Below are 16,811 nucleotides of genomic sequence, written 5' to 3' on the forward strand. Positions count from 1 at the left end.
GGTTGTGTGGGATAATATATCAGCCATAATGGAATTGCAGAGAAAACTCAATGGTCCAAATGACCTAATCCTGCTCATGTGTTATGGTCTTATTGTATGTCTTAAGTGGCATCCTTTTAGAATGGAGGTAAGGAGGATTTTTTTTTTAGCCAGGGAGTGCTGAATCTGTGAAATTCTTTGCCACAGGCAGTTGTGGACGCCAAGCCTTTATGTATATTTAAGGCGGAGGTTGATGGATTCTTGGTTGGTCAGGGCATGAAAGAATATAGGGAAAAGGCATGAGATTGGGGCTGAGAGGAAAATTGGATCAGCCATGATGAAATGACAGAGCAGGCTCAATGGGTCAAAAGGCCTAATTCTGCTCCTGTATCTTATGGTCGTCCAATGCAGAAACATGAAAAATACACAGGAATTACAAATATATTTCGAAATCATTTATTGATGTGGATAATGGTACTTCAGTGATTGAATTCAAAGCAACAAAGAAAAAGGATACATACTGTATATTACCTGCTAAATAAAAAGTTTCCCCACAGGTAGGCCATTGAGTTCACATGGCTAAGTGTAATACCCACTGGCTTTAACGGAGTACTGGAGTACTCTTCAGTGCCTACAAGTAAAACAAAATCTTGCTTTTCTATAGAAAGGAAGATGGGGTTGGGGTGAGATGAGAAATGAAATGAGCATTAGTTCAAGATTATTTGACAATTAATGAACTTTAGAGTCAGCCATCTAAATCACAACCTTTGCTCACAACAGCATAGCTATATGCAAAGTGAAATCTATAACAATAAGACTTTGCACATGTCCTGAGGTCTTACTCAATGAGAAGTCAATCAAGGATGAACATACAGATCTCAAGATCCTTCATTTTCTCTTTGGAGAATTATGAGTGCTAAATTGCAAAAGCTAGTTGTCCAATTTTCACTTTTCTCAGGAAAGACTGTATAGATGCTTGGCCTCAAATTTTGTTTCCATTATCTAATACCTTCAGAAAATGGGCTATGAAATTATATCCAGAAGCATTGCTAAGAGATATCAGAATAAGCAAATGAAACTGCCTACAGGGCAAACACATTTATATCAACTAGGACTTTTCCTCAAAAGCTCCTTTAGCAGAATTTTCAAATTATTTGCCCAACCAGGCAAATAATGCCTGCTACTCAAATGCAAAGTGCTTCCAACATTGTTTCTACTTCAGGTGGAAACTACAAGCCAGTGAGCCTTACATCTGTAGCAAAAAAAGTTGTTGAAGACTCTGAGGAGCAGTGTTTTTATATTAAACCTAGCAGGCAGGTTTAATAGAGCTGTTCAGGAGGGTTGAAGCTAATTTGGCAGGGGGATGGGAATCGGAGTGATAGGGTTCCAGAGATGATTAAAAGGACAAGCAGGAGATGAGGCAGTATCACAGCCAGTGGGATGAGTTACAGGACAATAGAGGCATCGTGCAGTGAAAACAGAAAGCAACAAATACTAGACTGAAAGTGTTATATTTGAATGCACGCAGCATAAGAAATAAGATGGATGACCTTGAAATTCAGCTTCAGATTGGCAAGTATGACGTTGTGGCCATCTCTGAAACTTGGCTAAAGGATGGCTGCCATTGGGAGCTGAACATCCAAGGATATATGGTGTATTCAAAAGATAGTTTAGTAGGCAGAAGGGGTGGTGTGGCCTTGCGTCTAAGACATAATATTAAATCATTAGAAAGGGATGATATAGAATCGGAAGGTGTAGAGTCTCTATGGGTTGAGTTAAGAAATGACAAGGATAAAAGGACCTGAATGGCAGTTGTATACAGGCCTCCAAACAGCAGCCGGGGCGTAGATTACAAATTACAGCAGGATATACATAAGGCGTGTCAGAAGGGCAATGTCATGATAATCGGTGGGGATTTTAACATAAAAGTGGATTGGGAAAACCAGGCCAGTATTGGACCTCAAGAGAGAATTTGTAGACTGTCTAAGAGGTGGATTTTTAGAACAGCTTGTTGTGAGCCCACTAGAGGATCAGCTGTGCTGGATTGGGTGTTGTGCAATGATCCCGAGCTGATAAGAGAGCTTAAGGTTAACAAAACCCTTAGGAAACAGTGATCACAATATGATGGAGTTCACTTTGAAATTTGAGAAGGAGAAACTAAATTCCAATGTGTCAGTATTTCAGTGGAATAAAGGAAATTACAATGGCATGAGAGGGGAACTGGCCAAGGTTGACTGGAAAGGGACACCAGCAGGAAGGACAGCAGAGCAGCGATGGCTGGAGTTTCTGCAAAAAATGAAGGAAGTGCAAGACAGATATATTCCAAATAAGAAGAAATTTTCGAATGGAAGAAGGATACTACCGTGGCTGACAAGTGAAGTCAGAGCCAAAGTAAAAGCAAAAGAGAGGGCATACAAGGAAGTCAAAGCTAGTGGCAAGATAGAGGATTGGGAAGCTTTTAAAAGCTTGCAGAAGGAAACTAAGAAGGTCATTAGGAAGGAAAAGATGAATTATGAAAGGAAGCTGGTGATAATATCAAAGGATACTAAAAGCTTTTTTAAGTATATAAAGGGTAAAAGAAAGTTGAGGGTAGATATAGCACCAATAGAAAATTATGCTGGAGATATTGTAATGAGAGACACAGAGATAGCCTAGGAACTGAAATAATATTTTACAACGGTCACAGTGGAAGACATCTGCAGTATACCGGACATCTAAGAGTGTCAGGGAAGTGAAGTATGTGCAGTGAAAATTACAACTGAGAAGGTGTTCAGGAAGCTTAATGGTCTGAGGGTGGATAAATCTCCCGGACCTGATGGAATGCACCCTTGGGTTCTGAAGGAAGTAGCTGTAGAGATTACGAAGGCATTAATAATGATCTTTCAAGAATCGATAAGATTCTGACATTGTACCGGATGATGTTACTCTGCTAGTTAAGAAGGGAGGAAGGCAGCAAAAAAGGAAACGATAGACCTGTTAGCCTGACGTCAGTGGTTGGGAAATTGTTGGAATCAATTGTTAGGGATACGATTATGGAGTATCTGTAGGCACATGACAAGATAGGCCAAAGCCAGCATGGTTTCCTGAAAGGAAAATCCTGCCTGACTAACCTACTGCAATTTTTTGAGGAAATTAAAAGCAGAGTAGACAAAGGAGATGCAGTGGATGTGGTGTACTTGGATTTTCAGAAGGCCTTTGACAAGGTGCCACACATGAGACTGCTTAGAAAGATAAGAACCCATGGAATTTCAGGGGAGTTACTAGCGTGGGTGGAGCATTGGCTAATCGGCAGAAAATAGAGAGTGGGAATAAAGGGATCCATTTCTGGCTGGCTGCCAGTTACCAGTGGAGTTCCACAAGGGTCAGTGTTGGGATCGGTGCTTCTAACAATGTATGTCAATGATTTCGACCATGGGATTAATGGATTTGTTGCCAAATTTGCTGATGATACAAAGATAGGGTGAGGAGCAAATAGTGTTGAGGAAACAGAGAGCCTGAAGAGAGAATTAGATAGTTTAGGGGAATGGGCAAAGAAGTGGCAAATGAAATAGAATGTTGGAAAGTGAATGGTCATGCACTTTGGTGGAAGAAATAAACGGGCACACTATTATATAGATGGGGAGAGAATTCAAAAGCAGAGATGCAAAGGGACTTGTGAGTCCTTGTGCAGGATACCCTACAGGTTAACTTTCAGTTTGAGCCGGTAGTGAAAAAGGCAAATGCAATGCTGGCATTCATTTCTAGACGTATAGAATACAACAGCAGGGACGTGATATTGAGGCTCTAAAAGGCACTCATGAGACACCAGCGTATTGTGTACAGTTTTGGGCTCCTTATTTTAGAAATGATATACTGACATTGGAGAGGGTTCAGAGAAGATTCACGAGAATGATTCCAGGAATGAAAGGGTTACCATATGAGGAACATCTGGCAGCTGTTGGGCTGTATTCAGGAAAACGAGGGGGATATCATAGAAACATTCTGAATGTAGGCCTGAACAGATTAGATATGGCAAAGTTACTTCCCATGGCAGGGGAGTCCAGGACAAGAGGGCACAACTTCAAGATTGAAGGATATCCAGATAGAACAGAGATGCTGAAAAATTATTTCAGTCAGAGGGTGGTAAATCTGTAGAATTTGTTGCCACAAGCTGCTATGGAGGCAAAGTCATTGAGTGTATTTAAGGCAGAGATATAGATAGGTTCTTGATTAGCCAGGACATCTAAGGTATGGGGAGAAAGCAAGGAAGTTGGGATGACTGGAACAATTGGATCAGCCCATGATTGAATGGCGGAGCAGACTCAATGGGCCAAATGGGCTACTTCTTCCCCTATATCTTATGGTCCTATGAAAGGCACGGATTGATTAGGAGTCAGCACAGTTTGTACAAGTAAGGGATCATGTTTCACATATCTGAGTGGTATTTGAAAAAGTGACTCGAAAAATTGATGAGGGCAGCTGTGGTTTATATCAAAGTGTAAAGTACATTTATTACCAAAATACATGTATGTCATCATATACCACCCTGAAATTCATTTTCTTGTGGACATGTTCAGTAAATCCATAGCATAATAAATACAAAAAGGAAATAATAATAATAATAATACATAAGCAATAAATATTGAGAACTTGAGATAAAGAGTCATTGAAAGTGTCAGTACAGTTCAGTGATGGGGCAAGTGAATTTAGGTGAAGTTATTCCCCTTTGGTTCAAGAGCCTGATGGTTGAGGGGCAATAACTATTCCTGAACCTGGTGGTGTGGCTCCTGAACCTCCTTCCTGATGGCAGCAGCGAAATGAGAGCAAGTCCTGGGTGGTGGGGGGACCCTGATGATGGACGCTGCTTTCCTGTGACAGTGTTCCGTGTAGGTGTGCTCAGTGGTGGGGAGGGCCTTAACCATGACTGGCTGAGCTGTATCCACAACTTTTTGTCCCACATAGTAAGCTGGTCCAGAAGGTTAGGACACACAGGATCTAAGGCATGTTGCCAGAGAATCAGATTCACAATTGGCTGGCCAATAGGAGGCAGAGGGGAGTGGTGGACTGGTGCTTTACAGACTGGAACTCTGTAACAAGTGGTGTACCACAAGGATCTGTGCTCGGATCTTCTATAGAAGGCTTGGTTGGGAATGTAGGTGGACTGATTAGCAAGTTTGCAGGCAACAGGAAAACTAGAGACAAATATAGCAAAGAAAATTGTTCAAGGATATAATCGGACATGGATCGGCTGAAAAGTTAACCAGGCTGGTGGCAGGCTATGACATTGAGTACAAGAGCTGGTATGTTGTGTTGTAGAAATCTGGCTAAAGAATTCCTCCTCATCTCTGTTCTAACAGGATGCCCCTCTATTCTGAGGTTGTGTCCTCTGGTCTTAGACTCCTCTCCACATCCACTCTATCAGGGCCTTTCACCATTTGATAGGTTTCAATTGATAGGTCACCCCTCATTCTTCTGAATACTAGTGTATACAGGCCCAGAGTCATCAAACACTCTTAATAAGACTAGCCTTTTTATTTCTTCTACCAAAGTGCATAACTATAGACCTCCCAACATATTCTGATGTCTTTCTCCTTCCTGAAGGAGGATCTCAGCCCAAATTTCAACTGCTTAGACCATAAAACCATAATAATCACGAAAACATGGCTATTCCATGACTTGTACTTCAAATTAATCAATTCATTTCTATTTTACTTCAAAAACGGTAGAAACGATAGCCAACTCCTACATAATGGATCAAGTCTAATTTAATGATTGATAATTCCTAGTTTTTAATAATAAATTTGAAGTTTACCCATCATATCTTGCAAAAGTTAAATGTTACAGAGACGTCAAGCCCACAGATAAGGGGGGTGCAGTAATAGTCTGGCATACTGACCTCTACCTTGCTGAGGCCCAGCAACAACTCCCCAACACCTCCTCTTACTTACTCTCGAACACAACCCCACTAAAGAGCACCAGGCCATTGCCTCTCACACCATCACCGACCTTATTAGCTCTGGGGATCACTTATCCATTGCCGCCAACCTCACAGTTCCCGCAACGCCCATCTCTATCTCCTTCCCAAGATTCACAAACCTGCTTGTCCAGGTAGACCCATTGTTTCAGCTTGTTCCTGCCCCACTAAACTCACATCTGCATACCTCAATTCTGCTTGATCACCCTAGTTCAGTTTTCTCCTACCTATATCTGTTGACACTTCACACGCTCTGGATCTTTTCAATGATTTCAGGTTCCCTGGCCCCCATCATCTTATATTCAACATGGATGTCTAGTCACTATACACCTCCAACCCCCACCAGAAAGGCCTCAAAGTTCTCTGGTTCTTTCTTGACACCAGACTCAATCAGTTCCCCTCCACCACTACTCTCCTCCATCTAGTGGAACTTGTCCTCACACTTAATAATTCCTCCTTTGGCTCCAACCACTTCCCTCAAACAAAATGTGTAGCCCTGGGCACTCCCATGGGTCCCAGCTATGCCTGCATTTTTGCTGGCTATGTGGAACAGTCTATGTTCCAAGCCCACACAGGTGACTGCTCCCACTTTTCCTATGCTATATCAATGACTACATTGGTGCTGCTTCCTGCACCCATTGGGAGCCGTCGACTTCATCCATATTGCTTCCAACTTCCACCCTGCCCTCAAATTTACCTGGTCCACTTTCGACACCTCCCTCCCCTATCTTGATCTATTGATCTCCCTGCCTCTATTTCAGGAGATGGCTTATCGACTGATGTCTATTATAAACCCACGGACTCTCACAGCTACCTGGTCTAGATCTCTACCCACCCTGTTACTTGTAAAAACGCCATTCCCTTCTCTCAATTCCTCCGTCTCCACCGCATCTGCTCTCAGGATGAGACTTTTCATTCCAGAATGAAGATGGTGTCCTCCTTCTTCAAAGTAAGGGGCTTCCCTTCCTCCACCATCAACGCTGCCCTTAAACTCATCTCTTCCATTTCACTCACATCTGCTCTCACCCCATCCTCCCACCACCCTACCAGGGATAGGGGCCCCTCATCTTCCAGCACAATTTTCCCCAAATTCTGCCATCTCCAATGGGATCCCACCTTCAAGCACATCTTTCCCTCCCCCCCCCCCCCCCCCCCCCCCACTTTCTGCTTTCCACAGGGATCACTCCCCGTGCGACTCCCTTGTCCATTCATCCCTCACCACAGATCTCCCTCCTGGCACTTAGTTTTGCAAGCAGAACAAGTGCTACACCTGCCTCTACACCTCCTCCCTCACTACTATTCAGGGCCATAAGTAGTCCTTCTAAGTGAGGCAACACTTCACCTATGAGTCTGTTGGAGTCATTTACTGTGTTAAGTGCTCCCGATGTGGCCTCCTATATATAGGTGAGACCTGACATGGATTGGGAGACCACTTCATGGAGCACCTACGCTTTGTCCAGCAGAGAAAGCAGGATCTCCCAGTGGCCACCCATTTTAATTCCACTTCTTATTCCCATTCCAGTGTGTCTATCCATGGGCTCCTCTACTGTCATGATGAGGCCACATTCAGGTTGGAGGAACAACACTTTATACTGCATCTGAGTAACCTCCAATCTCCAATTGATGCATGAGCATCGATTTCTCAAACTTCTGGTAATGGCCCCCCCTCCCGCCCTTCACCTTTCCCCATTCTCTTTTCCATCTCTCACCTTATCTCCTTGCCTTCCCATTGCCTCCCTCTGGTGCTCAGCTCTTCTTTCTCCTCCAGTCCCCATAACAACCTTGTGAATCCTTTCTGTACCCTTTCCAGCTTAATGACTTCCTTTCTATAGCTCAGTGACCAAAAATGCACACAAAATACACCAATATCTTTTATACGTGCAATTATGTCCCAGCTCTTGTGTTCAATACCCTGACTGACAAAGTCCCCAAGATTTTATTGTTTCAACAACAACGTCCACAGTATAACACGAGTGAATCTGCAGGTGCTGGAAATAAATTTAAAAAAACATAAAATGCTGGCAGAACTCAGCAGGCCAGACAGCATCTATGGGAGGAGGTAATAACGACGTTTCGGGCCGAAACCCTTCATCAGGAGTGAAGTAACATGGGATGGTCGAGGGGGGATAAGAAGTGGAGGGAGAGATAAAGTAGAGAGCTGGGAAGTGATAGGCTGGAGGGAAATGGGCTAGGGGAAGGTGGAGAATTATGGGAAATAAAAGAGAAAGAAAGGTAGGGCTGGGGGGAGAGATTATAGTGAGGGGGGGAAAAAGAGAAAGAGAACCAGACTAAAATAATAGATAGGGATGGGGGTAAGGGTGGGGCGCAGGGGTATCAACAGAGGTCAGTGAGTTGGATGTTCATGCCGGCAGGAAGGAGGCTACCTAGGCGGGAGATAAGGTATTGCTCCATCGACCTGCGTGTGGCCTCATCTTGACGGTAGAGGAGGCCATGGACAGACATGTCGGAGTGGGAGTGGTTACAGTATCTTTATTTAGTACAAAGGCTCACCCTCACTAATCAAGATCAGAATGGGAATGAGACAAAATTATGGTCACAGGTGAACAGAAGTTCAGGTTAAGCATGTCAATTGATGCTTCAAAATCAACTCTGAAGTAAAAGAGATAATTATTAAAAGCTATGGATAAGATATATAAAAGTGAAAGATACACAGTTAAGATAGCACTTCATATAGAAAAGGTGCATTCTTGAACAGTAGGAAGGAAGAGGCTCACGCTGTATTGTTTGCCATTAGTCATGGGAAAACAGGTGATAATTGGTGGAGATGGATGAGTGAACAGGAATATCTAAAAAGGAACAGTACTTTCACAACACTAAAAGTAGATGAGGCCTGAGAAGGGAAGGTGATGGCATAACATTAGAGCTGAGTTTCTATTAAATGCTAATATTAGGAAGATAACATGAACAATTAGCAATCAGTACGCAAGTTGGATCAATTTGCATTTACCTTTTATTGTAAGGGAACAGGACTATAAAACCAAGGTATCTTTGTTGCAGTTCTATGTGTCTTCAGTGAGTCCACACCTGAAATCTTATATCAAATTTAGGGCTCTCTACATAACTGCATGTATGTATTAGGAGTGAATCAAAAGTTCGTAGTTTGATTCATGAAATGGGAGGTTATGTTCAGCCAGGAAATTGAGAATTTTGCTGTTTACACTCAGTGGTCACTTAATGAGGTAGACATGCTTGTTATTGCAAATCATATGATCGTATGGCAACAACTCTATTCATAAAAGCATGCAGACATGGTCAAGAGGTTCAGACAAAACCAGAATGGGGAAGAGATGCGACCCAAGTGATTTTGATCGTGCAATGATTGTGGGTGTCAAGGAGGTTGGTTTGAGGTTTGAGTATCTCAAAAACTGCTGATCTCCTGAGATTTTCATTCACAACAGTCTCCAGAGTTTATAGAGAATGATGCAAAAATAAACACCCAGTGAGCAGCAGTTCTGTGAGCAAAATTGCCTTTTTTTAAATGAGGGATTTCAGAGGAGAATGGCTGATTCAGGTTGACAGGAAGGTGACGGTAACTTACATAACCACATATTGCAATAGTGGTGTGCAAAAGAGCATCTTTGAATGCACAACACGTCAATCTTTGAAGTGAGTGGACTACAGCAACAGAAGACCACAAACATACACTCAGTGACCATGATATTGGGTACAGGGGGTATCTAATAAAGTGGCCACTGAATGCAGAAGGATGAGAGCGAAACACAATGATAAAAGGGAAGTTGTAGGTAGCTTAATAGGAAAGATTACTAAGAAGTTGTGTTTCATTACAGTAAAGTAGCTAGGATTATAGGTCACAATCTCTGAATAAAGAGATGACCATTTAGGACTGAGAGAGAGAAAACCCCTACCTACAGGATTCTGAATCTTTCAAATTTGGCTTCAGAGAATTGTGCTATTCAGCCATTGAGTTTTTACAGGATCAATATTAATACTACTATAACATTAATCTCATACAAAATCTCAGAGCAAATCTTTCCCTGACTCTTACACATTAAAAATACTATTATCACAACAAATATTCTCAAATTTTTCATCCTTAAGCTTCACGTGGTATCAAGCGGAGAATTTCCTCTATCAGTTTACTTTGGCCACTGATGTATCTTGTCTTGTGTCTGCATCAGCTGCACATTTCATGTGAATCATTTGGTTTTTGGCTGGCAATGATACCTCATGATTTATTCGCTATTTTTATGACCGCACATGTGAAGGGATCGGTAGAGGATGCAGCCTCAGAATTTGAACCTAAAATATGGTACAATTGTCTTGCATATGAGGAAAGACGTAGCAGACATTAACTCGGGAACCTGAATTTCAACATAGATGCAATGAATTTAGAACCTATACCAAATTAAGGTTTTAAAATGTTAAGATGAATATTGTTATTGCAGTACACTTAGTGAGTGAATTTGTAAAAGGCATCAGAGCTGATTAACTGATAATGAATTTACCTAGTCGGTCAGAAGCAAATATTGTAAAATTACAAAATCTTATACACCTTTAATTTGATGTCAATTAAGAAAAACTTTTACATTTTATAGGAGCATATAAATAAATACCTATGTAAATTTATTCAGTATACATTACAAGTCCATACCTTTGGGAATATACAGAGGAAGTTTATAATGCATCATGAAATTTGCTGTTTCTGGAGGACAAGAAGTGAGGAAGAAATATTTATTTTAAAAAAGGCAAAAATGAAATTTCAGTCACATTTATTTAACATTTATTGACCTCTAATGAAAAAGGATCAGATTTTTTCCTATTTTGGGCACCATAAATGCCCACATTTATGAAAATCAGGAAAGCCAAAAGACGACATTGGGTTGCTCTAGGGGACAAGGTGAAGGAGAATCTCATAGGCTTCTACAAATACACTAACAGCAAAAGGATAGCAAGGGACAAAATTAGTCCTCTTCAAGATTAGCACAATCATCCATACATAGAACAAAAAATATAAGGGAGATATTAAGGAACATCTTGGAAGATGGACACAGTGTCTATAGAGTTAAGGCAAAACAGCAGTGAGGTCATGAACCATATTACAGAGGAGAGGGTACTTGGTGACTTGAAGCAAATTAGGGTTAATAAATCCCCAAGGCCTGACAATTTTTTTTAAAATTAAGTATAAAGTACCTTGGGGTTATCCTTGACCCTGCTCACCATGGACATTTCATCCTTCCCCAGTATTGAACCCAATGTCTTATGAATTCAAACGCTTCTCCCTCATCCAACTTTCAGCCACAAGTTTACCTCAAATTTGCCTCTTTCATCTGTTGACTCTGTGCCAACTAGCTTGTGGCTCGTGTAATAATCTAGAGATGATTATCTTTTTGCTTTGGCCTTTTAATTTAGTCCCTAGCTGCTCATATTCCCTCAGCAGAAATTCTTACTTTTCACTACCTGCATCTCTGGTCCACAGGGACAATGCCAACTGGATGTTTCCCCTCCCACTCCAAGCTCCTCTGTAGCCCCAGATGAGATCCTGACACCTGCCACCATGCAAGTAACACAGCCATCCAAGACTCTCACTCCTGCTGACAGAGAAGTGCATCCAATTCTAACAACATTTCTCTTTGCTCTCTCCTCCCCACCCTCGGTTCAATGGAACCCTGAACCATGGTGCCATGGCTAGGCTACTCTCAACCAGACAGGGAGGTAGAAACTCAAGCCTGGTAGGCAGGTTCAGAGGCGGAGGCTCCTTCAACACTATCTTCTGAATCCCTCTACCTACCTCTCTCTCAGTCAAACCCTCTTGCCCCCGAGTACTGACTGAGCTTATCCAGTTATTCTAAGGGGTATGACTGCTTTCTGAAACACAGCGTTGCGTAATTCTTCCCCTCCCTAACGTGCCACAGTATATGAAGCTCAGAATGAAGCTCGACAACTTTGTGTGGAGTTCCTCGAGCAACCTACATCTGCAACAGATACCTGTTCCCAAGACATGCATCCTCATCACATTGCCTGGCCCTGCTCTTTGTTGCTATTTATTGTTTTTAAATGTTTAATGCTATTTAATGTTTCTTAACTTACAAATACAGCAATACGAAGCTATTGATTTCAAACAGTTCAGGGAAGGGAAGTTAAGTTCATTACCTGATCTTATGTGTGTGTGTGTGTGTGTGTGTGTGTGTGTGTGTGTGTGTGTGTGTGTGTGTGTGTGTGTGTGTGTGTGTGTGTGTGTGTGTGTGTGTGTGTGTGTGTGTGTGTGTCTGTCTGTCTGTCTACTGGCACACTGTCTACTGTCTCAGTCTCTCTCTCTCTCATCCGAGAAATTTGAAATAAAGCAAAGCTGCAGACATTGAAACAGCGAGCTGGTGGTCTACCCTCTCTCTATGAAGGAATGATACCTCTCCATCATGAGGGGGAAGGAGAGGGGGGAGGAGAGGAGGAGGAGAGGGGGGAGGAGAGGGGGAGGAGAGGGGGAGGAGAGGGGGGAGGAGAGGGGGGAGGAGAGTGGGAGGAGAGGGGGAGGAGAGGGGGAGGAGAGGGGGAGGAGAGGGGGGAGGAGAGGGGGGAGGAGAGGGGGAGGAGAGGGGGAGGAGGGGGGAGGAGGGGGGAGGAGGGGGGAGGAGGGGGGGAGGAGGGGGGAGGAGGGGGGAGGAGGGGGGGAGGAGGGGGGGAGGAGGGGGGGGAGGAGAGGGGGAGGAGAGGGGGGGAGATCTGACATGTAGTTTTTTTATGGCCTTTGGGGCTTTGCATGGCACTTGGTGAGGGGGGGGCTGATGCTTCCTACTGGAACGAGTGGAGGGAGGGGCAGGGTGGTTGATGCTTTGCTGCTGCTTGTGTATGGGAGGTGGTGGGGGTGGCTTTAGGTGTGACGTTTTTTCTGTCAGAGTAAGAATTTCGGGTTGTATACCGCATACATTCTGAGATTAAATAAAATAATTGAACCATTGAACAATGGGAGAGGTAGAGGTACAATGATGAAGTAAACATACAAATTAAATCTATAATTTTTCAAGTGATACCTTGGCTGGCTGGTATTCAGATGATATATAGGATGGGGTGAGGATAGATCGTTGCCAGACTCCAGGGATTATGATACACGGATAGAAAGGAAAGCCATTCTAAAATTAAAATGTTTTCTTACAGCCAATGGGCTTGACGAGAGCAGTCCCCTCATGTGAGTAAAATATTATAATTTCATTGTAATACAATTTTAAAAAATCAAAATCTTTGTTATAACATACATACCAAAATGGTAATTTATCAGGAAATATGAAGCAGGTTGCTGTTTCGTTACTATGCCTTTAACCAAAAGGACAGCAGCATTCTTATATCGATCCAAAGCAGCCCAGAGCACAAGGCAATCTCCTGCAAGAAAATCACAATCAGCTTGTTGGTATTTACTGACTAAGTTTGCAAGACAGTTTGCACACGTGGGGCATGGCAAACACTCCAGCATGCCAACTGTGCCAGAAGAGGGGCACTTTGGAGCATATCCTCAGTTGCTGCCCGAAGGTGTTGAGTGAAGGGCGATACTGCTGGCACCATGACCAAGTCCAAAGGTCTATGGCGGACGCAGTCAGCACAGCAATTCAAGACAACAAAAATCAGCACGCTCCCAAACAGTCCATCACCTTAATCAGAGCGTGGGAAAAGGCTCAACATCGGCCTAGCTCCTCGGGAGGGCTTCTTGCCACTGCACGAGACTGGCAGCTCAAAGTCGACCTAGGGAGGTAACTCACGTTCCCAGAGATCATCGCAGCTACTCAGCTCTGCCTGGACATAAGGTTAATATCGGAGTCTACAAAGCAAGTAGTCCTGCTGGAACTTACTGTCCCCTGGGAAGACCAGATTGAAGAGGCCAACGAGCGCAAGAGGGCTAAATACACAGATCTTGGTGCAGAATGCTGGAGCAATGGCCGGAGAGCTCGCTGTGAGCCGGTCGAAGTTGCGTGCTGGGGCTTTGATGGCCATTCATTACAGCGGACTCTTAAACTCCTTGGAGTTAAAGGACTGCAGTGTAGAAGAGCCACCAAGAACATTCTGGAGGCTGCTGAAAAGGCCTCGCGGTGGCTGCGGATTCAGAGGGGGGATCCATGGATTAGTGAGCCACTTGAACACAAGTCAGGGCTGATCACCCCCAGCTGGGTCGACCCGGGCGAGGGTGTCTGATGATTAAAGACCTGAAACATCCTACAACCCCAGGTTCATCACTGAAGACGTGTCTAAGTAGCACCAGAAGGTGTATTCTACAACTACATTGGTACAACAATGAGCCCACTATAAAGGACATCTGTTTACACACTGATCTTTGCATGGTATAGGGAAACAAGATTTTCATATCGAAAATCAAGAGTCTTCCTTTTTCAACAAGGGAATATTTATCAAGCAAGTTCAGGCCATCACTGGGAGGAGTGCAATCAAACAACCATGACGATTATCCAAGTTCACTCTCGTAAGTCTTTTGTTTATGGAGGGAATTTGACAGGGATAAACATCCCTCTTAAAATTTCTAGTACTATTACTCTATCAGCAAAAGGTAAATATTGGTACCTCCTATCTCTCAGGGAGCATTAATGGACCAACCAAAATAGGGTATTTATGCAAAATGGAAGGGTGGTAGTGGAAGTGGCAGGAAGAGCTTTTGGTAGGAGATAGTATTTGAAGTTGAAATTTATCATGTTTGCAAGTCCTGGTTAGACGTCTAGGGTCAAAGGACAGGCGGAGAGAACGGAAACTAAGACAGAAGATCAGCCATGAAGAAATTGATTAGGAGATTTCTATCCTTAATGCAAGGAAGTGTGCCAAACTGTGCTTATGAGGCATAGGTCAGCTGCTGGCTGAATTGAAAAATCCAGAGTTCAGAGCTTTAGAGCAACTTTTGGCAAAACAGTCCAGACTGAACGCATGCCTGGATCTCAGTCACTGCAGCTGCCAGTTCCATTGCCCTGTAAGGAATTGGAGAAGGTGCAATGGCTCCTTTATGCAGATACAGATAGGTTTTCCCTATCTGCACTTTATCCCCCCCCACCCCCACTTTCTTTGAAAGAAATTGCCTTTTAACTCACGAGAGAGAACAACTTTTTGCTGTTGATGTTTCTGTTGCTAGCTCAAATCCAGCACAGATGGAAAAACTGGATTCGAACTCAAGACCTTCTGCCCCAAAGTCCAGTGCTGATGCCACTACACCACCAGCCAGCTCACTTTCTTTGAGTCAAAACAATTAATGAGTTCCTGAAGCTCTCTAAATCTGTTAGACATGGTTGTCAAAATGATAGTACCAACAAAACATAGCATGAAATGTAATAGCTTGCAATAAAAAAAAATTTAGTTTCCTTTCAATATCTTACGTTGCAATATACTGCACACTGTGTTGCCCTGAGAATTCAACAATGATTTAAAATACACTTCTCCATCTGAAAAAAAAAACACAAGTTAAATAGGTTAGTAATTCACAATCACAAAATTAATGAAGCTTCCCTAAAAGATGCAACTTTATTGACGTGGCTATAAATAAACAATATAAAATAGTCACATGCTAAGTCACAGTCATAGTTCAGACCCCGACATCTTCACTACTTTCCTGATAGCCTCTCAACTAAAAATTCATTTCATCCTAAAGTCTGCTGTCTATACTTTATCCTATTTGGCTATCAAATAGAAGTGTAATTAGTTTGCTTCTGCAGTCGGTGCCACATTTTAAACAAAAAATGTTAAAATCTCTCATGGCATCCATGTAATTCCCCATCTTTCAACTCTGTTCTGATTTGGAACTTCCACTCCATTTGTCACAATATTTATACCCATGCCTTTAACCACCTAGGGCTCCAAAATCTGGAATTCCCTTTCTAAATCTTTCTGCACCAACTCTTTCCAGAAGCTAAATCCACATCTTAAGCCACCAATATTTCCTTCTTTGACAAAGACTCATTTTTCATTTTAAATCTTTTTTTATTGATTTAAAAACTATATAAAGACAAATACAAATCAGGGGAGAAGTTATATCAAATACATATTTCAATAAAGGTACAAGCACAAAAAAGGAGTGTACACTGTCAAAATCATATATAGTATAATATTGAGCTAGTATATAAAAAAAGGAACCACAACTTCTCCTAACAATTCAAAAAAAAGACTCAATATTTTGTTGTTCAGATGTGACGAAGATCTCCACGCAAATGGCCGACACCGAAAAGAAAGGAGCTGCCGTTGCGGATGTGACATCAATAATCGGCACACTCCATTTCTGACTCGTCTCCCTTGGGCAAACCCTCGCTGCAAGTCTCGTTTTTCAATAGTTCAATACTTCCGTTTAATATCAGAGAATGCATATGATATAACAACTGAAATTCTTGTTCTTTGCAGACATCCACAGAAACAGAAGAGTACCCCAAAAATGAGTGACGGTAAAAACGTTAAATCCCCAAAGCTAAGTAAGTATTCCATCAGAACACTCACACTCACACTCTGTAGTGGTTCACAGTACCAGCAAGCCAGGCTCATTTCCTGCCACTGCTTCTATGGAGTTTGTATGTTCTCCCCGTGACTGTGTGGTTTCCTCTGGGTGCTCCACTTTCGTCCCACAGTCCAAAGACTTGCTAGTTGGTAGGTTAATTGGTCATTGTAAATTGACCCATGATTAGATTAGGATTGAATCAGATGATGCTGGGTGGCACAGCTCAAAAGGCCAGAAGGCCTATTCCATGCAGTATCACAATAAACATAACATACATAAAATGCTGGAGGAACGCAGCAGGCTAGGCAATAACTATGGAAAAGAGTAAACAGTGAACATTTTGGGCCGGGACCTTTGTTTATCTTAATAAATACATTTCCTTGACATTTGTATGGTCATATTCAAGAAAACAGCTTGAAGTTGGCTTTAAGAGTAGAT

General features: G+C 42.6%; 1 protein-coding gene across 1 annotated transcript in view; it reads right to left on the reverse strand.

The window, feature by feature from the left end:
- Nucleotides 1–16,811, reverse strand: part of LOC140716264 (cation channel sperm-associated auxiliary subunit gamma-like) — a 164,544-nt gene that overhangs the window by 103,686 nt on the left and 44,047 nt on the right. Inside the window, exons 11-14 of the mRNA XM_073028874.1 lie at nt 15,268–15,333; nt 13,166–13,285; nt 10,566–10,616; nt 511–637 (exon numbers count right to left, since the gene is read on the reverse strand). Coding sequence (XP_072884975.1) covers nt 511–637; nt 10,566–10,616; nt 13,166–13,285; nt 15,268–15,333 — 364 coding nt within the window. The remainder of the gene's footprint in view (nt 1–510; nt 638–10,565; nt 10,617–13,165; nt 13,286–15,267; nt 15,334–16,811) is intronic.

Source organism: Hemitrygon akajei, chromosome 25 (genome assembly GCF_048418815.1).
Source record: "Hemitrygon akajei chromosome 25, sHemAka1.3, whole genome shotgun sequence".
Classification (NCBI taxonomy): domain Eukaryota; kingdom Metazoa; phylum Chordata; class Chondrichthyes; order Myliobatiformes; family Dasyatidae; genus Hemitrygon; species Hemitrygon akajei.